General features: G+C 52.1%; 1 protein-coding gene across 1 annotated transcript in view; it reads right to left on the reverse strand.

Moving 5' to 3' along the window:
* Nucleotides 1-6,538, reverse strand: part of NHSL2 (NHS like 2) — a 163,646-nt gene extending 157,108 nt beyond the window's left edge. The window contains exon 1 of the mRNA XM_065411228.1: nucleotides 6,274-6,538. Within this exon, the coding sequence (XP_065267300.1) occupies nucleotides 6,274-6,538 (265 nt within the window). The remainder of the gene's footprint in view (nucleotides 1-6,273) is intronic.
* Nucleotides 6,539-24,192: the final 17,654 nt, after the last annotated feature.

The raw sequence follows: 24,192 nt of genomic DNA on the forward strand, positions 1-24,192 counted from the left end.
CAGCCTTAAGAAAGCAAGCACTTCACATCTGCAGACAAGGGATATTAACCCCACCCTAAAGAGCAGCAGCTGCCTGGGCCCCACTGTACTTTCTGATTACATCACACACAGGACTTACACAGGGCTTTTATATTACAAGTTTGTTCCAAAAGAAACTCCGCCCCGAGGACCCTGTCTGACGCCCTGAGCGCTGCAACACCACATTTAAAACCACAACAAGGCAGGAGTTAGAGCATAAACCCTGTAAAGCAGCAGCATTCTCCTCCCTGCCCCCTCGCCCCGCTCCTCCCCAGCTATGTGACTCATACAGTGCAACACCCCCAGCACACTCCGCTTCCCCCCCCCCCGAAACCCACCTTCCCTGCCCCCTCCCCCAACACCTGCTCAAACAGATGGGCTTGGCAGTGAGCCCAACAGACCTACAGACTGAGGCTATTTCAGACCCTGGGAGCCGGAGAACTCCAAAGGACGGGACCCTGGCAGAGAGTACTCTGCCTGCAGACCCTGCCTGTTACAACAAGGGGATTGAGTTCAATGGCCTCTGCTGCTGACAGAACTGCTCGGGCAGGGAGGCAGCTCCACTAGGCAGGTCCCAGGCCACCTAGGGCTTCAAGGATCAAACCCAGCAACTTAATCTCCAGCCAGAAGCCGGGAGGCAGCCCAGTGAGGATTACGGAGCATTAATAACACATGCAGCCCTGAGAGGTGTGGCATAGCATGAAGGTGCTGCATTCCACACCAGTTGAGGATAGATCTAGACCAGGGGTAGGCAACCTATGGCACGTGTGCCAAAGGCGGCACGCGAGCTGATTTTCAGTGGCACTCACACTGCCCAGGTCCTGGTCACCGGTCCGGGGGGCTCTGCATTTTAATTTAATTTTAAATGAAGCTTCTTAAACATTTTTAAAACCTTATTTACTTTACATACAACAATAGTTTAGTTATATATTATAGACTTATAGAAAGAGACCTTCTAAAAATGTTAAAATGTATTACTGGCACGCGAAACCTTAAATTAGAGTGAATAAATGAAGACTCGGCACACCACTTCTGAAAGGTCGCCGACCCCGATCTAGACTGTTCTCAGTGGTACCTGATGACAGAACAAGGAGCAATGGTCTCAAGTTGCAGTTGGGGAGGTTTAGGTTGGATATTAGGAAAAACTTTTTCACTAGGAGGGTGGTGAAGCACTGGAATGGGTTACCTAGGGAGGTGGTGAAATCTCCTTCCTTAGAGGTTTTTAAGGTCAGGCTTGACAAAGCCCTGGATGGGATGATTTAGTTGGGAATTGGTCCTGCTTTGAGCAGGCGGTTGGACTAGATGACCTCCTGAGGTCCCTTCCAACCCTGATATTCTATGATTCTATGAGTTCAAGGTTGCTGGATTGACCCCAAAAGCAGCCCCACCCAGAAGCATGAGGAGAGATTAATAAGCCTGGGACTTTTCAGCTTGGAAAAGAGAGGACTAAGGGTGGATATGATAGAGGTCTATAAAATCATGACTGGTGTGGGGAAAGTAAATAAGGAAGTGTTATTTACTCCTTCTCATAACACATAACACAAGAACTAGGGGGCACCAAATTCAATTAATAGGCAACAGGTTTAAAACAAACAAAAGGAAGTATTTTTTTCACAGAACGCACAGTCAACCTGTGGAACTCCTTGCCAGAGGATGTTGTGAAGGCCAAGACTATAACAGGGTTCAAAAAAGAACTAGATACATTCATGGAGGATAGGTCCATCAATGGCTATTATCCAGGATGGGCAGAGATGGTGTCCCTAGCCTCTGTTTGCCAGAAGCTGGGAATGGGCGACGGGTTGGATCACTTGATGATTACCTGTTCTGTTCATTCCCTCGGGGGTACCTGGCATTGGCCATTGTCGGAAGACAGGATACTGGGCTAGATGGACCTTTGGTCTGACCCAGTATGTTCTGTTCTTATGTTCTTAAGCATTGCACTAATCCGTCTCCAGGTGATAAAGGCCTGGGTCATGGGAGCAAGCCCCATCCATGAGAAATGGTCGCAACCTCCTGGAGGGACACAGGTGGTATAAGCCGAACTTGTCATGGCTACAATGTGATCATCCACCAGCAGCAGAGGATCCACCACCATGTACACATGTATGCAGAAAGTGACATCGCGCCTATGCTTGCAAGTGGCTTGGCCTCACTACTGACACACTGTGCGATTTTGACATGGAGCAGCGGTGACTTGACGCTGACTGCAAAGCCAAGTGTGGTGATCAGAGCCAATCCAGAGACAGCCTGGTCATGACTCCACCACCGTCTGAATATTCACCCCCAGAACTAGTGAGGGACAGAGCCACACACGTGCAGCTGCCAGCCCTCCTCCTCTCTCTCCAGTTTCCCACAGCCCTGCCTGCTTCCCTGCTCCTCGCCCCAGTGAATAAGAACCCAGCCCTCCTATCTCCCTGGTCCTCCTGCAGGCAGGGACACAGCAGCAGGCGCATTCCCTCCCTTGCCAGGCAGCTCTCCAGTGCGGCACTGGCAACCTCCACACCCAGCATCCCCGCCCCCAGCTGCTGAGGCTGCTCCAAGCCGGTCACCTGCCTTTATAGGAAGAAACTTTAAAAAGAATCTTTTGGGCTGGATGTGGCTGTTTTATGCTGATGCTGACAGGCTCCAGCACCACAGTCTGAATCTCCTCTGGCCCAAGCTGGGTTAGACTGCTAAACTCACAGGGCATCCTCTGCTCACCCTTGCCAGCTGAGGTCAATCTCACCTGGTTGGCTGGAATTAAATGCAGCGTATCACAGGTTTGATGCAAGAAATACTCAGTGAAATTCTCTGACCTGTGCTATGCAGGACATCAGACTAGATGACCATAATGGCCCTTAGCCTTAAAATCTATTAAGCTGTCAACGCTTTGCCTCAGAGTTTGTACCCGAGATGAAGGATTTTTGGCCTTTGTCTCTGCTTGCCCTGGTAGTTTTTTTAATTATAACACTAGTGTCTGCAACACAAACGTGTCTCAAAGGCCAACTCTGAAAACTTTGGTTTGCTCTCTGCATACAGGAAACAAGCTGCAGGATCCTGGCAGCTACTTCCCCTGGCTCCATGCAGAGCCCTCCGAAGTAGCAACAAAGAGCACATGCAAGAGAATGCGGAAAACACAAGATGCACAACCTTTGCCAAAGGGCCTGATGAAAGTGCAGAGTCTGCAGAGGGAATGCGCTTGACACAATTTTAAGAAGTATTTTCAAAGAAACCTTTACAAGCAAATCTTAAATGAGTGTATTTAAACTCGTCCAAAACACACTGCCCATTTCTGTCCCAACGCAGACATTTGCGCCAAAACTTACCATTTGAAAGTGAAAATAAAAGCACTACAAAAACAAACTCGCCAGTACAGCTCCAATGCAGAGGTAATCAGATGGGGGCACACAGGACAAATAGGGTACAACTTGTCATTTTAAACAGCAGCACAAGACTCCAGCAAAAATCCATCCTCCTTAGTAGAAGAGAGCCCTCAGCTAAAGGTTGAATAGCTAAAGATGGACACACCTTAGGGAGTCTTTAAAGAGATTGATTTAGATTGGGCGTTGTCTATGGGAGAAGTTTACCTCCATATCCCACACCAGGGCTTTGGGACAACCAGGGAAGTAACCCGCCCCACAAAACCCAGCCCAGGCTTTACGCTGCACCCGGTGCATGGCAGGACAGGGCTGCATGGATGCCCAGCAGTGCAGACAGAGTATTAACACTCAGAGCTACAATACACACCTTGCTGTGGAGTCACTAGCAGTGCTTTGATCTAAGGAGCTCCCTGTACTGCATTCATTTGGCCAGCAGCCTGGAAAATGCCCAGTGTTTGGACAACTGTCAAAGAAAGGCAGGATTCAGGTTGCTGCTGTTGCTCTGTCCTCAGCCCACCCTCACTAGGCCTTGCTCCTGCACCGGGCGAGACATGCCCGGGGTCCTGGGTATGTTACGGGGCAGGACAGGCGCCGGATAGTGACGGAACGCCTGTGCATCTCCCTCTTCCATGTAGTGAGACACTTGACATCACGTGAAGGCAGGTTGGATTTGGCGGGCGTAAGCCAAGCCGTGAATCGGAATCGTCAGCAGTCGCCCACTGAGATGGTGTTGCCAGCATGATGGATGGGTGCCAGGTGCTAGCGTGAGAGGCAGGCACAAAGTCTGAGCATATCGTGTACCTGTGCAAGGCCCAATGCAGCTCCACTGCAGGTGGGGAAAGAGCAGATGGGGCTTTGCAGGCCCTGCCCCTCCTGGAGATGAGTGGCGGGTGTCCTGCCAATCTCCCAGAACAGGGTGTGTGGGTGTTCTGGGCGTGTGCCAGTGTGACAGAGCACACAGCGGATCTACGTGGCCACCGACACACTAACAGAGAAACACTGGGCTGTACCCACTGCTCGCTCTGCTCCCAGCACCAGTAGCTTTGCCTGATTGCAAGGGCTAGGATGCCCCAGAGCTGCCTTGGGCAATGCTCTGTCACTGTACTCAGATTTTACTAGGGCTACGCTTGAGCCCTCAGGCGATTTCCTTCCCAGCGGGGCTGAGCCGGGGGCTAAGGGTCCAGACCTGCCCCCACATAAATCATGGGGAGTTTTGCTACCTCCAGCACTGCCACTTCCTCTGCTCAAAAAACACCCATCAACACCCCTCGTAAACAAGCTCCCCACCCTCACCATAGTTGAGCTTTCACTGCAAAAAGGGGAAGGGTGAGAGACACAACTAAGCCCATTAGAGACTTTGCTATTGCTACTAACGACACAGAAGGTGCTCAGGTACAACAGCAGGGGTGGGCAAACTACGGCCTGGGGGCCGCATCCGGCCCTTCAGACCTCTTAATCCGGCCCTCGAGCTCCAGGCAGGGAGTGGGATCGGGCGCTTGCCCCGCTCTGTGCGTGCCATGGCTCCATGAGGCTCTCAGAAGCAGCAGCATGTCCCCCCTCTGGCTCCTACACGTAGGGGCAGCCAGGGGGCTCCACACGCTGCCCCTGCCCCAAGCGCCACCCCTGCAGCTCCCATTGGCTGGGAACTGAGGCCAATGGGAGCTGCAGGGGCGGCGCCTGCGGATGGGGCAGCCCGCAGAGCCGCCTGGCTGCGCCTCCGCATAGGAGCTGGAGGGGGGACATGCCACTGCTTCCGGGAGCTGCTTGAGGTAAGCGCCACCCAGAGCCTGCACCCCGACCCACTCCTGCATCCCACTCTCCAAACCCCTCGGTCCCAGCCCGGAGCACCCTCCTGCATCCCCAACCCCTCATACCCAGCTCCACCCCAGAGCCTGCACCCCCAGTGGGAGCCCTCACCTCCTCCCACACCCCAACCCCCAATTTTGTGAGTATTCATGGCCCGCTATACAATTTCCATACCCAGATGTGGCCCTTGGGCCAAAAAGTTTGCCCACCCCTGTACTACAGCCACAACAGGTGATAGGGTAAATTCTTAGGACAATCAGACAGAGACTTCAAGGAGCCCATTCCCCCACAGGATAGCTGCCCATGGCAGCTCAGCAGGGATCTGGTTAGTATACAGAAATAATCATAAAGCCAGATCCAGATGGAGGCGACATCGGGAGCAGCCCCTTCCTGGAGATCTGAACTGGATTGTGCAGTTGTTTTTAGCCACACCAGAGACAGTTCCAGTTTTTACATTAATCCCTTTACAAATTAAAGCAGGTTAAAAAATCTCAAAGCCACCAGAACGTGGCAGCTTTGCTCCAACAGAGACTATGGGTGAAGCCAGGACCAGCCCAGGAAGCCTCACAAAGGGCTAAGTGCCAAGGCCCTGAGTACTAGGTCTAGGGGAGAAATGACAACCAGCCCTTCCCCAGGAGGCCACAGGTGCCCCCGCCATGCTGCATGCAGCCGTACCCCTTCGGACCCAGACACACCCCTGCGCCACCCCCGTGCCCAGCACCACCAGGGCTCAGCCATGCCCACGAGTCCTGCGTTCAGGGCAGCCACACGTCAGCCCGGGGAACCTTCGAAGAATAGCCCCTTGGCAGGGGACGTGTGGATCCAGCAGGGTCCCGCACTCCAAGGGACAGAGCTGGGACACGAGCTGGCGGCAGCTCTGCCCGACCAAGCTGGAAGAGAAACCCATTCCCCTGCCGAAGGAGAACCAGGGGGCGGGGGACGCGGAGAGGAGAGGGGAAGTTGCTTTTAAAGGGAAACAGCTCCCGAGAGAGAGGAGGAAAGGCGAGGGGGGGCTCGGGTCCGGGGCGGTGGCCGGGGAGGGGCTGTCGGAAGGCTGGGGGCGCGCAGCAGGAGCCTCCCGGTCTCTTACCTGGCGCTCGGGGGTGAGGGCGCCCGTGCAGCAGCCCCTGCAGGCGGTTCATGCGGTGGCGCAGCCGGCCGGCTCGGCGCCCCAGCGCCAGCAGGTGCCCCTCGATCTCGCCTAGTAGCGCTAGCGAGTGGCCGCACAGGTCGGCGAGCTGCCGGAGCAGGGTGAGCGAGGCCAGGCTGCAGACGTCCCGCAGCTCGTCTAGTTGCAGCGCGGCGCGGCTGGGGCAGAGACTGCGGGGCAGCACCGTGCGCCGGTAGAACGGCATGGTCGGGGCGCCGAAGCCCAGCGCAGCGCAGCGCCCTGCCTGGCCCAGCCTCTGCGCGGCGTCCTGCGCTGCCTGTGCGCGCAGCGCGGAGTCCAGGCTGCTCTGGCCGGCGGGGCTTCCCGAACCAACCTCGCGGCGAGGGAGGGGTGTGGGCTGGCTGTAGCGCCGGGCCTGCCAGGCCGCTCCCTCCCCCGGCGCCGGGCGCGGGGACACTTGGGGGCGCGGCGCCAGGGAGCCCCTCTGCCGGGGGGGGGGGGGTAGTGTTTGTGCCGCCCTTTGAGATCCGCGGAGACATGAGTGCTGTGCCCCCTGCGCTCCGGACCAGCCGTGGGGTGGATGAGGCGCTTCCCAGCCTGGGACGGAGGCAAATGCCCCATCCTGCAAGCCCCTGCCGCAGCAGCACTCCCTCACATTGAGCTCAAGCCAGCGAGGCTCCCTGGCTGTGCAAGAGCCTTCAGGATCGGGCCCTCAATAGGCAACTATCCTGCCCAGGGACGCAGCAGGCAGTGGCCCAGATTGCAGGGGAAGTTTGCTTTGCCAGGGCTTGACCCAGATGGCTGTCCCTGTCCCCTCCTCCAGCCCACTCTCTCTCCAGAGCCCCTACCCTGGTTCTAATGTTGCTTTGGTGCTGTGCCAGATGCTACATGCAGACAGCTGCGCAGTGAAATTACAGGGACCCGATCCTGTGATACCTCCATCCATAGTGCTTGTTGTTGTGGTGAGTCCCATTGATTTTGCCTGGTGGTGGCTGCAGCATCGGGCCCTACTAGAAGACCACACAGGAGGGTGACAGGGTTTTTGCCTTGAAGGGCTCAGTGAAGAGTAGCTACGGGGGGTAACTGGACACCAGGTGTCAGAAGGGAGGGGGATCAGATTTCTGTAACCCTGACTGTCTAGGAGCACTGTGTACAGGGCCATGTGCTGCCATCCTTCCTCACACTGCCGTGAGCTCACTCTGGGGACAGACCCCCAGGGAGTAGGGGCCCAGGGGAGTAGGGTCAGGCCTGGTGCCATAAGGAAGAGGGATTGATGCAGAATCAGAGCACTCCTGTCATGGTATCCATGTGATTCCCTCCTCGGCGGTAAGTGATTTCCGCCTTCCTAGGGCTGTTTCCTTTCCAAGCATTGGTGTGTTCTGCAATGATACCAAGGAATCTGAAACAATACAAATAACATTAAAAAACCCTCAGCAACACCCCCGTCCTCCCTTCCAGATCCCACAGTCCTGGACTCCTTAGTGCACATCCTGTCAGGACAGCCTGATCCTGCAGACACGCCTGGCCTTCGCCTTTAGCTTCCCTCACATGTTCTAAATTCTTTCCCCTCCCTCCGCTCTGGAAGGCATGTGCTAAGTGTGCTCCTGAATCCCTGGGCAGCCCTGCTCGGGTAGCCAGCACTAAGCTGAACCCACCTGGCTCCCTTTCCTGAACGGTTCCTTTCCCTTCTTTCTGTCCGTCTCAAGTTCTCTGTGGCTATCCTCCCTTTCTGTAGGGCTCACCTTGCTCCCTGCAGATGCTGTGGAGGGGATGGGGAAAAGGCAACCGGAGAACCCAGGCCTCACTCGTCCTAAAGGGAGCCACAGAGCCTCTGAAGAGGGAGAAGTCAGGGGCCTTGCCCACTCTGAGGAAGGGACTATGCTGAGGTTGTGGCTGTTTGGCTCGTTGGGGAACGAGCTGCCCCGTTACATGGTGTGCGAGCAAACTCAGGAGCGATGAAACCTGTCGGGCTCCCTCCAGCACCCCTAATTCCCATCCACACCGGTGGGAACTTGGGCTTGGCTGCCTTCACTAGCCAGGTGCCTGCGATCATGTCTCCCTCTAGTGACCGCTGTGGTGACTCTGCAGCTCATGACTGACATGGGAAGGAGAGAGCTCTGAGGGTGCAGGGCTTTTAATCCTGAAGGCCTCAGGTTTGCTCCTGCTGATCACCGTGGTGTCACCTGCTAGCCAAGTCATAGAGCAGGCTGCCAGGAGCTATTGGAAAACACCTTTTCTGCTGCACTGGCCTGGGTGGATCTGGCCCCCAGTGAATAGGCTCTTCTCTAGGTGTGGCCAAGCCCAGGGGAGGTGAGAGGCATTTCTGGTTCTTTCCCACCACCTGTTTTCTGCTTCTGAGGGACTGAGCCAGAAGCAGTCTTGCACCAGTGTGATGGGATAAGAACAACAGGCTTTGAAAGCAGGCCAAAGGGGTGGAAAGGCCATAGATGCTGGAACTAGGGGTGCTGGGGGTGGGGGGAGCTGCCTCACCCCTGGCTTGAAGTGGTTTCCATCATATGCAGGGTTTACAGTTTGGTTCAATGGCTCTCAGCACCCCCACTGTACTCATTGTTCTAGCACCCCTGGGAAAGGCACAGGAGGGTCAGACGCTGACCCCCGGCTGCAGCCTGGCACTGACACACAGAGATGTGACCAGGTGTGTGGAATGAGGAGACTGTACTGCTGGGCAGGCCCGGCCCCACAGCCTGGCTCAGTGGCTGTTTATTTATTCTCAGCTATTGCTGTGGCTCTTTAGTCCTTTTCCTGCCCCTGTACTGGCCAGCTGGTGTGTGTGTGTGTTGTGAATGGTAGCCCTAGGCCTGGGCGGCAGCCCATGGCAACTGTTCACTTTGTGTTGCCAGTGCCGTATGGGAACCACCCACCAGACCTGGCTAGCAGGGTGGAGGCCTGGCTTTCCCATGGCCCTGTTCCCCCTGAAATCGGGGTGGAAGAGCCAGGGAGGTCTGATGGGGGTTCGTTGCTCACTCTGACCGAGGATGGGAACATGGGGACCGAGGCCTGCAACAGGGAAAACATGGTGAGCTGTTCTGCTTGCATTCTTTTGGCATTCCTCTCCTGTGAGTGTTCCTGGCCCCCCCAGCAGCTGCGTGCCTCTGCCCTCCTCCCACCGCTCAGCGTATGCTAAAGTAAATGTTTATGCTGGACCTGCCGCAAACATTCTCCTCTTTGGAAGCCTCCCCCCCCCCAGCCCAGTGATTCCTGCTGGCATAAGAAGACAGTGGAACAGAGACATAAAATCCTGGCCTTCTCTGAGCCTTGACATGCACCGTGAGCATCTGCTTCTGCACGAGGGTGGGTCCTGCTGGGGCATCACACACGTGCCATGATGAGGAGGTGCCAGTTTGGGCCGGCCTGAACCAGGAGAAAGGGGTCAGGGTCGCTCCTTCCCAAACTGAGACTAAGAAGAGAGACTAAGAAGAGAGGAGCAGAGGACTGAAAAGTATAATGTAAGGGCCGGATCAGATGATAAACAGTCACATAAAAAAGAATCTGGCACATCAGAAAAAGGCAGGCTAATAAACAGGGACAAGTTTTTAAAGTGCTTGTACACAAATGCCAGAAGTCTAAATAATAAGATGGGTGAACTAGAGTGCCTTGTGATAAAGGAGGATATAGATATAATAGGCATCACAGAAACCTGGTGGACTGAGAGCAATCAATGGGACACAATCATTCCGGGGTACAAAATATATCGGAAGGGCAGAACAGGCCGTGCAGGAGGAGGAGTGGCACTATATGTTAAAGAAAGTGTAGATTCAAATGAAGTAAAAATCTTAAGCGAATCCACAGGTTCCATAGAGTCTCTATGGATAGAAATTTCATGCTCTAGTAAAAATATAACATTAGGGATCTATTATCGACCACCTGACCAGGACAGTAATAGTGATGATGAAATGCTAAGGGAAATTAGAGAGGCTATCAAAATTAAGAACCCAATAATAGTGGGGGATTTCAATTATCCCCATATTGACTGGGAACATTTCACTTCAGGACGAAATGCAGAGATAAAATTTCTCGATACTTTAAATGACTGCTTCATGGAGCAGCTGGTACGGGAACCCACAAGGGGAGAGGCGACTCTAGATTTAATCCTGAGTGGAGCGCAGGAGCTGGTCCAAGAGGTAACTATAGCGGGACCGCTTGGAAATAGTGACCATAATACAATAGCATTCAACATCCCTGTGGTGGGAAGAACACCTCAACTGCCCAACACTGTGGCCTTTAATTTCAAAAGGGGGAACTATACAAAAATGAGGGGGTTAGTTAGACAAAAGTTAAAAGGTACAGTGACTAAAGTGAAATCCCTGCAAGTTGCGTGGGCCCTTTTTAAAGACACCATAATAGAGGCTCAACTTCAATGTATACCCCAAATTAAGAAAAACAGTAAAAGAACTAAAAAAGAGCCACCGTGGCTTAACAACCATGTAAAAGAAGCAGTGAGAGATAAAAAGACTTCCTTTAAAAAGTGGAAGTCAAATCCTAGTGAGGCAAATAGAAAGGAGCACAAACACTGCCAACTTAAGTGCAAGAGTGTAATAAGAAAAGCCAAAGAGGAGTTTGAAGAACGGCTAGCCAAAAACTCCAAAGGTAATAACAAAATGTTTTTTAAGTACATCAGAAGCAGGAAGCCTGCTAAACAACCAGTGGGGCCCCTTGACGATGAAAATACAAAAGGAGCGCTTAAAGATGATAAAGTCATTGCGGAGAAACTAAATGGATTCTTTGCTTCAGTCTTCACGGCTGAGGATGTTAGGGAGATTCCCAAACCTGAGCTGGCTTTTGTAGGTGACAAATCTGAGGAACTGTCACAGATTGAAGTATCACTAGAGGAGGTTTTGGAATTAATTGATAAACTCAACATTAACAAGTCACCGGGACCAGATGGCATTCACCCAAGAGTTCTGAAAGAACTCAAATGTGAAGTTGCGGAACTATTAACTAAGGTTTGTAACCTGTCCTTTTAATCGGCTTCGGTACCCAATGACTGGAAGTTAGCTAATGTAATGCCAATATTTAAAAAGGGCTCTAGGGGTGATCCCGGCAATTACAGACCGGTAAGTCTAACGTCGGTACCGGGCAAATTAGTTGAAACAATAGTAAAGAACAAAATTGTCAGACACATAGAAAAACATAAACTCTTGAGCAATAGTCAACATGGTTTCTGTAAAGGGAAATCGTGTCTTACTAATCTATTAGAGTTCTTTGAAGGGGTCAACAAACATGTGGACAAGGGGGATCCGGTGGACATAGTGTACTTAGATTTCCAGAAAGCCTTAGACAAGGTCCCTCACCAAAGGCTCTTACGTAAATTAAGCTGTCATGGGATAAAAGGGAAGGTCCTTTCAAGGATTGAGAACTGGTTAAAGGACAGGGAACAAAGGGTAGGAATTAATGGTAAATTCTCAGAATGGAGAGGGGTAACTAGTGGTGTTCCCCAAGGGTCAGTCCTAGGACCAATCCTATTCAATTTATTCATAAATGATCTGGAGAAAGGGGTAAACAGTGAGGTGGCAAAGTTTGCAGATGATACTAAACTACTCAAGATAGTTAAGACCAAAGCAGATTGTGAAGAACTTCAAAAAGATCTCACAAAACTAAGTGATTGGGCAGCAAAATGGCAAATGAAATTTAATGTGGATAAATGTAAAGTAATGCACATTGGAAAAAATAACCCCAACTATACATACAACATGATGGGGGCTAATTTAGCTACAACGAGTCAGGAAAAAGATCTTGGCGTCATCGTGGATAGTTCTCTAAAGATGTCCACGCAGTGTGCAGAGGCGGTCAAAAAAGCAAACAGGATGTTAGGAATCATTAAAAAGGGGATAGAGAATAAGACTGAGAATATATTATTGCCCTTATATAAATCCATGGTACGCCCACATCTCGAATACTATGTACAGATGTGGTCTCCTCACCTCAAAAAAGATATTCTAGCACTAGAAAAGGTTCAGAAAAGAGCAACTAAAATGATTAAGGGTTTAGAGAGGGTCCCATATGAGGAAAGATTAAAGAGGCTAGGACTCTTCAGTTTGGAAAAGAGAAGACTAAGGGGGGACATGATAGAGGTATATAAAATCATGAGTGATGTTGAGAAAGTGGATAAGGAAAAGTTATTTACTTATTCCCATAATACAAGAACTAGGGGTCACCAAATGAAATTAATAGGCAGCAGGTTTAAAACAAATAAAAGGAAGTTCTTCTTCACGCAGCGCACAGTCAACTTGTGGAACTCCTTACCTGAGGAGGTTGTGAAGGCTAGGACTATAACAATGTTTAAAAGGGGACTGGATAAATTCATGGTGGCTAAGTCCGTAAATGGCTATTAGCCAGGATGGGTAAGAATGGTGTCCCTAGCCTCTGTTCGTCAGAGGATGGAGATGGATGGCAGGAGAGAGATCACTTGATCATTGCCTGTTAGGTTCACTCCCTCTGGGGCACCTGGCATTGGCCACTGTCGGTAGACAGATACTGGGCTAGATGGACCTTTGGTCTGACCCAGTACGGCCTTTCTTATGTTCTTATGTTCTTATGTTGCCGGATGCTGGGATTCACAGACATCACTAGAGACTCTGGAGCTTCCATGGGCCTTTCAGCTTCCTCCTTTTCCAAAACCTCCCAAATATTTTGGGAGTGACAATGGTACAGTCCATTACTATGGGTGGCCCTCCAATGTATCGCTCATTGAGGGGACTGACTGGCCGAGCCAAATCCAGGACATCACCCCAATTAGTGACTAAACTCTGGCATTTCTAGAGAAGGATTCCCCCCAGCATTTTGCAAGCTATAAAGAAAAATCAGTTAAGCCACCACTGAAGTGCAGCCACCTCTGGGGTGGAGTATGGCGATGTTTTGACAGCATCGAGCAATGCAGGAAGTGAAGAAGGAGTCTTGTGTCCAGCAGACATTGCAGTGGGGATTTGGTGAGGCAGAATGGAATTAGAGTTGGAAACTAGCCAAGACATGGGAGTTCAAACTCCTGTTCCTCCAATACAGGCCTTAGGAGCTTTAATGGTGACATGAGGTCAAGACCTGGGCTATTTATATCTCCTCCCAACCATGGTCCCTGGATAGGGTTACCATACGTCCGGTTTTTCCCGGACATGTACGGCTTTTTGGTAATCAAACCCCCGTCCGGGGGGAATTTCCAAAAAGCCGAACATGTCCGGGAAAAATACTCCCTGGCTTACCTTAGAGCGGGCGCCGGGGAATGCTGTGCTCCCTGACTCCTGGGCTCTGTAAGAGCCGAGCTGCCCGAGCGCTACCGGCTTCGGGCGACCCCCATGCCTCTGGACCCTGCGCCCCCGGCCGGGCACTTCCCCTCCAGGGGCGAAGGGTCCAGAGGCATGGGGGCTGCCTGAAGCCGGTAGCACTCGGGCAGCTCGGCTCTTAAACAGAGCCGAAGAGTCAGGGGAGGAGCACAGCAGCCGGAGCCCGGGAGGGGAAGTGCCCGGCCGGGGGCGCAGGGTCCGGAGGCATGGGGGCTGCCCGAAGCCCGAGCGCTACCGGCTTCACGGTTTGCCGGGCAGCCTCCAGACCCTGCACCCCCGGCTGGGTGCTTCCCCTCCCAAGCTCCAGCTGCGCTGGGGAAGCGCCGGCCGGGGGCGCAGGGTCTGGGGGCTGCCCGGCAAACCGTGAAGCCGGTAGCGCTCGGGCAGCCCTTTTCGCGTGGCTGGGAGGGAGGAGGGGGAATGCGGGGCGCTCAGGGGAGGGGGCGGAGTTAGGGTGGGGACTTTGGGGAAGGGGTGGAGTTGGGGCGGGGCCGGGGGTGGGAAAGGGGCAGGGCCAGGGCCCCGTGGAGTGTCCTCTTTTTTTATTTTTTAAATATGGTAACCCTATCCCTGGAGCAGCACTGGATTGGGGCAGACTCAGATCCTCCCAATCAGTAACAGACCTAGATGTTCCTTGGAAGTCTCCCATCCAAGTACAGGCTGAGCCCCTACCCTGCTTAGCTTCAGGAGGCTGAAATGCTCACAGCACATGGCATCTCAAAGGAAAATAAACGAATGCAGTGGTGAGGCTGGGCTGCATAATCATAGTTCCTGCAGGGTTTGGCCACGGACCAGAGGGCTTCTCTGATGTGGGCTCCATTCAGCATGCAGTGGCCAGGGCAGTGATGGAGGACCTTGGTCGCCTTGCAGCCTCACTGTCCCTGTAGCAGGGAGCTTGCAGCGAGGCCCTGTCTGGGAGCAGATGGTTTAGATTCAAGGTTTGCAATGCTCTCCCTACAGGACTTTGGGAAACTTTATCCCCTGCCCGACACAGGCTAATTTTAACATGTTTTTATTTGATCTTTTCTTCTTGCCAAGATTTAAATAAAAGCCCTTTGGCAGCAAATTCTTATGTCCGCTTGGCCTTCCCCCCCCCGCCCACTCCCAGTGCTCTGCAAGCTGCGCTGGGGTTCCCACAGGAAGCTACAGAGGAACATTCACTGTCCAAGAAGTTTGAGCAACCTCCTGCATTCGTGAAACCCTGAGATCCTCTGCTGTAGCTAGTGGAGAAAATCAAGTTCCAGGCCCAGCATCTGAGGCAGACAGGCTACCGCTCTCCTGATCCTTCCCCCCATTAAAAACATGCAGTGGTCAGTAGGCCCACTGGTAGGGAAGAAAAGGGGGAGGAAAAAGAACGAGTGAGCCATGCGCCTGTTCTGCCAAAAGCAGCACACAGAACTGAGGGTGTATAGACATGGGGAAGCTCCCAGAGCTCGATGGCCCACTGTGCTTACGGAACTCTGGAGAAGGGCAGTGAATGGGATTTGCCCCATTAACAAACCCAAGGTTAAGGGGTGCAGGCAAAGGTGTGTAGCAGAGTTCTGTACCATGCGTCCAACCTGCAAATGTGGGTGTGGTAAAAAGGGAGGTCTGGCCAGAACTCCTACATCAGCACTCATGTGGGTCAGGCTACAATGAGCTACAATGAGCAGGAATGAGGCAGCTTTAGCTGGGGGGGAGGGATAACTCCGTGGTTTGAACATTGGCCTGCTAAACCCAGGGTTGTGAGTTCAATCCTTGAGGGGGCCATTAGGGATTTGGGGCAAAAATCTATCTGGGGATTGGTCCTGCTTTGAGCAGGGGGTTGGACTAGATGACCTCCTGAGGTCCCTTCCAACCCTGATATTCTATGATCCTGGGTGGCACAACCACTGCCATGCACATGGGAGCAGAGTGCCCACCCCCACAACTGCAGTGTCCTAAACAGATTTGCCATGGGGCTGGGCCCACACTCCAGGGGGGCCCTGGCCAGGGCCACTCTACTCTGCCCCCTGCTCTCTGCTGTGGGGGGCAGAAGCTTGGTGCTCCTGCTGCAGTAGGGCAGCCAAACTCTGCCTCCTCCTCTCACAGCTTTGTCCATTCCCTGCCGATCAGCTGTTTGCCGGCAGGAGGGCGGGCCGCAGCATGCTCACCTGGGGTGAGAGGGGAGGGGGGTGGAACGAGCATACCTACTCTGACTGCAGAGCTGCACAGCCAGGCTGAAAAAAGAAGGTGCTCAGCTCTGGGGACTTTGCAGCTGGACACTACCTTCTGGGTCCTAGTGCCAATCGCGGCTCCCACTGGCCGTGGTTTGCCGCTCCAGGCCAATGGGGGGGGGGGGGGGGCGCGGCTGCAGGAAGCGGTGCAGGATGAGGGATGTGCTGGCCGCGGCTTCTCGCAGCCCCCATTGGCCTGGAGCAGCAAACCATGGCCAGTGGGGGCTGCGATCAGCTGAACCTGCGCACGCAGCAAGTAAACAAACCGGCCCGGCCCACGCCACGTGCCGAAGGTTGCCGATCCCTGGGATATGGGAAACAGGGGCCCAGCATGCGGATCCCCTTGGCAGTAGCTGGGGCTCCCCTGTTAAGCAGGCCCATCAAACCCTCACCCTGACAAGCCCCACCTCCCCTGCATCTGTACCACCCCGATGAGCCCCCCCCAGACACCCTCCCCACTGAGCCCCAACCACCTAGACCTAGACCCCCACTCAAATGAATCCTGTAGATAAATCTCTGTATTAAGCATCTTCACATAACTTTCATATGACTTTGTATTATGCCTCTCTATATAACTTTGTATTAAGCCTATCCATATATAACCTCTAACTTTCATATGACTTTGTATTATGCCTCTTCATATAACCCTGTATTAAGCTATTTTCATACCACTTTGTATCAAGTCCTTTGATATAGGAACTTTGTATCAGATCCCTATGTAGAAAAACTTATAGAAAACTTTGTGTTAAGCCTTGGTATAATGTTATAGCCCCCAAGGATAGTTAAAGTAGAAGAAAAATGTCTTTTTGCTAGGAGTAGAATAAGATCTCTCTCCCCCCCCCCCACCCCAATCAATTGCCATGTTGAATGAATGAGGTGTGAATGAGCAAGGCATGGAAGGCAAGCACCTCCAGACAGCTAGTTGGAAAGGGGATGGAAGCCAGACCCAAGGACAATAAAACTTGTCAAGTGGGTTCACTAAAGAAGAGCAGACATATTGATGGCCTCGGGCGGAGGGGGCGGGGGGAGATAGGGGTTAGAAGCAAGCACCTTCTTTTGGAAACACCGTCTTTGAACAGCAGTGGGACAACACCCAGAAGGAAGCAGCACAAAGGACCAACGGACATAGACACAGATTTTGAATCTGGTACAGATTTGCATGAGAGGGAAGCTGCTATAAATGTGAGGTATCTTGCAGAGGACCCCGGGTCTCGTCTTGTCGTCTTGTCAACATCGGAGCATTGATCCAGATCGGCAGAAGCCCGGCTCCACCCCTTCCCTATCTAACTCACCTGGCCAGTGAAGTTAAGGGGAGCAACTAGTTGGTAACAACAACAAGACAGAGTATATGTGTGTGTGTGTGTGTGTGTGTGTGAGTGCATGAGTGTAATATAGATCATATGCATATGATACGGTGTTGATTGATGCATGTATTACCAATGAATGTGGCGTTTGCCTTATTCCCCCTGAAAAGATCCTGTGCAGTACTTTAAGAACAACAACCCCACCTCCCCCTGCACCCAGACTGCCTCCCCCCTTGAGCTTCAACCACTTTCACTTGGTCCTCCCTGCAGACTCCCATTGCCCCTGCACCTGGCACCTCCCTGTGCATCCAGATCCCCCACTGAGCCGCCTGCACCCAGACTGCCCCCCACAGAACCCTCTTACCCCCATCTGGATTCCCCCCACACTAAGTCCCTCTGCACTTGGATCCTGCTGCTGGGCTGAGCCTCCCTGCCCACATCTGGTGTACCTGGCACAAAAGGGGCAGGGCCCCAGGGTGTTTTTGTGGCAGGCCTGGCCCTTGTGCTGTGTCAGGGTCAGGTTCAGCCTCACTGCCAAGTCCCTGTCCCAGGGGGGCGGGGGAGGCTGCAGGGTGATCTCCCACCTCCATGCAGCCAGTGGCCTGTGCTCCCCACTGCCATGGTGGAGCTTCCACATTTATTTATTATAAAAAAAATTCAGAATTTTGAAATATTATGCACAGAATTTGATGCAGAATTCCCTCAGGAATATGGGGCACTGTACAGCTGTGATGGTGGGACTGTGAAGGAGGTGCTGGACAGTAGGGGATCTGTGGATGGGGGAGCTGGGCAGGGGGTATGGTTTGCAGGGTGCTGTGCAGTTGAGGTGGGAGGTCAGTGGGAGGGGTCTCTAGGCAGGGGGTGCTGGGCATAGGGATCTGTGGGGGAAGTCTCTGGATGAGGGGGCGCTGGCATAAGGGCAGGGCACTGGGCAGGGGGGCAGTGTGGAAGGGGCACGCTGGCAGCACAGGGCTGGGTGGGCCAGTGTACGTCTAGCAGTTTTGGGTTTGTAAATAGTGCCCTTGTGCTGGGCTGAGTGGGGCCACTCCCACTGTGCCTCATTGCCCCCAACTGGCCCCTCATTCTGCGGACCCCCCCCCATCACATGCCCTATTTCCCCAATGGGGACCCACAAATATGTTTGGCGCCAGGCCCACAAAAAGTTAATCCGGTCCTGGTCCTAAACCTCAGAAGTAACCGTACTTTTCACTTATGAAGGGCTGCTCTGCTGTCAATCTCAAGCTGCTTCACAAAGTTCTTTCCACTCCACTGCATAGATGGGGAAACTGAGGCACAGAACGGTGACATGACTTGCCTAAGTTGATGCAGCAGGTCGGTGACAGAGCAATCCTGCGTCCAGCCATCCTGAGCCTACCTATTCATCAAGTGTGAGTCTGAACCCTTTTCTCTCAGTACAGCTGGATGAGATTTTTTGTGCAAAACCTTTTTTCTTCCAAAAATGCAGATTCAAGTCAACCAAAACAACGCTTGAATTTAGGCTGAATTTGCCAAATTGTTTTAAAAAAAACAGATTTTTTTTAGTCTTCACAGTATTTATGACATTTTCAAAATGAAACATTTCAATTTGAAATGCCTTTTCAAATGTTACTGCAATTTTATTAACCCCCTGAAAATGAAACATTTCATATGCCTCTAATTTTTGTTTTTACTTTTTCAGTTTGCAGAAAATTTCATGTTGATCTGAAACATTTTTTTTTTTTAAATTGTTTGGCCTGGCCACCAAACTGAAAAATCAGCTATTCACACAGCTCTAATGCCAGTGATAAATGTGCTGTAAATCCCTGCCTCATGCTGATAATGGATCTCATGTCAATCCTGCATCTGCACTTCTCCAGCCACACCGTGCTGCTTCCACCAGCTTTTCACTGATTACTTGTTAGCCTCTCTGCCTGTGTGTCAGACATGTTGCTGGGGTGTTCCACTCCGATATCTCTTGTGCCATTCACCAGCCTCACCCATCTGTAGCAGTGCTTCAAGGACATGTGGGTTCACACCTTGCCTTCTGCTTTGGGCTGGCGGGGCCCTGATATTCTGCACTATGTTGTCCAGACAGATACTTCAATAATGAATAGACATTGCTGACAGCAATCCCTAGGCTCCCAGCTCTAAATCCAGTGGAAGCCATTTTCACCTCAGATCCCCCTGCATGGCAAGGACCGTGATGCCACCCTGTGCCACACACAGTGGGCTAGATGCTGCTCTCAAATAAATACCCGCACCTACCTTGAAGTCAGTGAGTCACATGCATGGAGCCAAAGGGAGAATTTCCCCCAGCATGCACTGCATTGCAGGATATATGTTGTGCAGCCTAGAGGAGTCAAAGGGTTAAGCGATTGCATTGAAGCAGAGGGTAGGACTGTGAAAGGCATTCTGTAGCCATGGAGTTTGCCATCTCACTGCAGTTTCCAGTAGATGCGTTTCCAACACACAGCAAGGTTCAAGTTGGCAGGACAGCCAGTGTTGTCTTAGGAGAGGCCCAGGGCTGGAACAGCAGAGGCTGCAGGTCAGGATGGAGGAGTCGCAGCAAACTTTACATCATCATTTAGTGAATATGTTCAACAAGAATGTGTAGTGTAGCTGCATGCTGGGATTTCGCTTTCTGGGTTCCCCCTGAATCAAATTCCTAAGCACAAGGCGAGGGCTTTAGAACTGCCATGCAAAAATAAACAACTAGAAAGCCCTGACAACAAAGCGGTCAGGAGATGATCCTTCTCTGGACTGTTAAATGGAGAGGCATCAAAAGGGCCCTGTCCCAGCCAGCAGCCCCTATGCAGCAGCAGTGTCAGAAGTGTGGGCTTGGCTGTGCAAAAGTGAGATGCCAGGCAGGGCCAGAGGAATGGGGCCTGGTAATGGGGGAGGTGACCCACTTCAGGTTAGGGGAAGAGAGGGCTGGGGAGACTTGTTCTCTAACAGTGACTGAGGCCAGGCACGCGTGGGGGGTGCATGTGTTCACTGTATGTCCCATAGCTTCATTAAGGGAAGGGAGGGAGGCCAGGCCTAAGGGGGAAGGAGTAAGGGATGGGCAGTCTGAAGCTAGGTCAAAACCTCCCCTTTTGTCTGCTAGAGAGGGAGAAAAAAGGACCGAATAGAACGAATACAAGTGGTAACACTGACTGTCCAGGCCATGAGTAATAGTAACCATTGCAGCCATTAAGCAATGCCACTAGCTGAGGGGACTGTCCTTTGGTGCAGTGGAAGGAGGAAAGCACATCTCTGCAGGCAAGTGCCCGGTGCAGCAGGGACCCCGTGCGTGACCCTTCTTGTGTCTCCACCCCTTTGGCCTGATTTCAAAGCCTGCTGTTCTTATCCCATCACACCTGGGAGAGACTCAGATCCCGGCTCTGTCCCTCAAAGCAGAGAACGAGGGGTGGGAATGAACCAGAAATGCCCCTCGCTGCCCTGGTCCTGGGCGCTGAATGGCATGCCCCAGAGAGCCCTGCAGGGCAAACCTCCGCTTCCCTGGTGAGGGATCTGAGCTGGGCAAGCCAGTCACCATGGCCCCATGTGGAACCCAGTGGCACTTCTGGGATCCAGAGAACACCGGACTCTGGATCCCAGCAGAGCAGCAGAAAACGTGGTCTCAGTGACACCCTGACCATGCAGACCTGTCCCTCTGAGGGGCCGGGGGGAGTGAGAAGGTTGGCTGACGTGGCTTCAAGACAAGCAGAGCAATTATTAGTGGATCAGGCCTTTCTACAAGGCTTTTGGTCTGGCTAGGAGTGGTTGTTCCCAGCTCCTCTCACTGCCTGGTCATGTCCCTTTTGCCACGCAACCCATGGGTACACAGCTGTCCTGCAGAGAGGATAGAGGTGTGTGTGTGTGAAGTTCCCAGGCAGCTTTCCCCACAGTCCAGCTCCCATGACGTGCAGGGGGCTCCCCTCCGTGCTGGACAGCAGATGGAGGCCTGAAGTATTGAGACTCCCCCGCGAGGGGCCAAAGTGCAGCCCACAGGTATAAGATCAGAGCAGAAGGACATTTTAACTGCAAATTGAACTACTTCGCTCCAGCTGCCATGCAGCAGTGACACCTTCCCCTGGGTTGCTGCTAGCCATTCAGTGTGCTGTCCAGAGGGGACCACCCACTCTCGGCCTAACGTGACTTTGGCTTTAGATGAAGGAAAACTCCAAGAAGAAAAACCAGCAGTAAAATCCCCTTGCGAGAGCGCAGCATGTGAACCTTTTCTGAGAAACCTGGGGCGAGTGCTTAGGAATGGGGAGGTGCCATGGGCACACAGAAAAGGCATCACAGCTTCATCTACCAAGAGTCAGTTCTTGGAGCAGGGTCTGATTTGTGTCTCACGCACCCTGCTGCAGATCAGAAAGAGGTGTTGATGCACAGCTGAGGCGGTGCGATTGCTGGTCTCAGTTACACCAGTGGTTGTTTTCATGCTGCTTGACTATTTACCATCATTTACTATTTGTTGCCAGTTAGTCTGATTGGTATGGTTTTCCAGTTGTCTGGGTCATTATACTGCAACTGTCAGTTGTAAGCTTCTGTAAGCAGGAGAGAGCAAAGTTAATATGTCAGTGCAGTAATAAAACTGAGACACATGGCAATAGCGTTTTGTTACATCCCCATTCACAAAAGAGAACTAACCCTTCAGACACAACAGCTGTAACAACACTGGGCACTTGTCTAACACTGTCCATACAAGCATCTCCCAGTGCTTTGCAAGCGTTAATGAATGAACAACTCTCTGGAGAGGTAGCTAGCATTGCCTCCTTTTGCAGATGGGGAAACTGAGCCCCAGAGAGATTAAGTGACATGCCCAAAGTCACAGAGGAGTCAGTGGTAGAACCAAGAATAGAACCCAGGAGTCCTGACTCCCGGTCTCACGCTATGCTGTACTGCAATGTAAACCAAACACTTGGATGACTCCAGAGCACAATTCGCCACCCATATTGAATCCTGTGATTGCGGCTGGCATTTCCCGTAGCGACCATCAGGATGTGATCAGAATTAGTCTAATAGCTTTTGCTAGAGGGAACTAACTGTACTGGTCCCCAGAGAGAGCTCAGTTCCTTTCCCCAACTGACCTCAACATTACCCTCGAACTCCTGCCAAAGAACCAAAATATGCACATACAATGGGCCTGTTTGTGCTTTTCAAAACCAGAGATCTCATTATCTTGTGATTTCCTGGTAGACCAGAACGCCTCTATTGCAAAAGGATCTGGTTTTTCCCCAGTTCTTTCAACTGTTTTCTGGGATTCAAGATGGAAGAAGGCAGGTAAGTCCTGGTTGTCGAACTTATATTTTTCTTGCAGCCACATGACAGATTGTTCTCCCCGTTTAAGGCAAACCAGATTCTGCTCGCACTTACACCCGTGTCTCCCAGTGACTTGAAGGGTGCACAGCATTTGTAAAATTTGGACTAATACCTAGGCTGTTTTAATACCTGCATCCGACGAAGTGGGCATTCACCCACGAAAGCTTATGCTCCAATACATCTATTAGTCTTAAAGGTGCCACAGGACTCTCTGTTGCTTTTTACAGATCCAGACTAACACGACTACCCCTCTGATACTAGGCTGTTTTAAACAATCATCAGTTTTAAAAATCCACCCCCTAGCACACTTTGGGTGGTGAAAACAGAGAAATAAAGAAAACATTGAAAATATATCAGATAGAAGCCAGTGGGAACTGATTGCCAGGCTGAATGGAAGAAGCAGCAGAACCTGGCTGGGGGGGGAGAAACCTAATTATATTCATACACACATGTACACACCCATTCACACACTCACAGACACATACATGCATGCACATTCACACATACGTGCACACCCATGCATGCGCGTGCACACACACGCAGTGTAAAATGAGTCAGTCAGGTGTGAGGTGTGTCCCTCAGAGCCATCTCACTGCCCTTCAGAGTGCTCAGGTCAGCCTTGTTCATGGGATGGTGATGCTGGTGTGTAAGGGCTGTGGGCGCAGGGAATTGTTCAGCAGGCCCAACCCAAAACACCAAGGCCTCTGTGCATAAGAGTCTGGGTCAGAGTTAAGGTTACGCTCTGGTGAAATGTGTATTTCTTTGTTCTAGGGAAGGATGCACTTATGTTTATTATGCTGGCAATGTGAGATTTATGATGCTCTTAACTACTTATTTCCTTGCTTTTAAGTGGCTGGGCTGGTAAATGAATTCATAGGTAGCCACATTTTGCAGTATGGCCAACCCCAAGCATTCAAAGATCATGAATCAGACTCCCAAAAATCCTGAAGTTTTTGGAGTGTCGTGTCGTTCCCCCCCCACCCGCATCTTGCGTTTTCTGCTTAGTGCAGGTAAATGATGGTTCCATTTGTAAAATGTTAGATAACTAGCAAGGCAGGATGATTGCCAGATTAAAAGTGTCAGTAGAGCCAGCCAGGCTCATAATGGTGGAAACCAACATTCACATTCCCTAAATAGTTTTGGAAAAGACCTACCAGGGAAAATGCTTTGTGTACAAGCAATGCATGAAAGGGTACCGTGCACACGACACCCCAGCCAGGAATGGGTGCGCCATACAGCACCCAGCACAATGGGGCACAATCGTAAAGGGGCCTGTGAGAGCCATCCCAGTTCGGATGGCTCCGTTCATCATCTTGCAGGCCTGGGACTGCCCCACAGCATGACACCCCTGGCATGACAATGGAAGCACAGTACACACCTGAGGGCACTAGGGGGACCGTGTGTGGAAGTTGGGCCTGGCTCATGGCAAAACCAACCTGGCGAGGGTGGTTATCCTTAGTGAGTGATCTGAACACAGAACCCACGCAGTCCTGCCAGCAGCCAGCTCCCTTCAGTCAGCATCCAGCAGTGCTGACTGCATCGCAGATTGCATGGCTTCACAGCAGTAGGGTGTGAACCTCCCCCCTATATGGATAAGGGGAACTCCCCACTGTGCTCCTGGCACTGGGGTCTCTGTGGGAGGAGACCTCCCCTGGCCCAGACCTGGATGAACAGGAGGGGGCCAGGGCTCAGGCCTGTTCACTGGATGCAATTGGTCGCAAAAGCCCAGCACACGAAGCCATGTTTTAGGAGCCTGGGGGAGACATCTCTCTTGGCTCCTGGCCGGAAAGGAGCTTAGCGAGAGCTATAAACACT

Source organism: Emys orbicularis, chromosome 9 (genome assembly GCF_028017835.1).
Source record: "Emys orbicularis isolate rEmyOrb1 chromosome 9, rEmyOrb1.hap1, whole genome shotgun sequence".
Classification (NCBI taxonomy): domain Eukaryota; kingdom Metazoa; phylum Chordata; order Testudines; family Emydidae; genus Emys; species Emys orbicularis.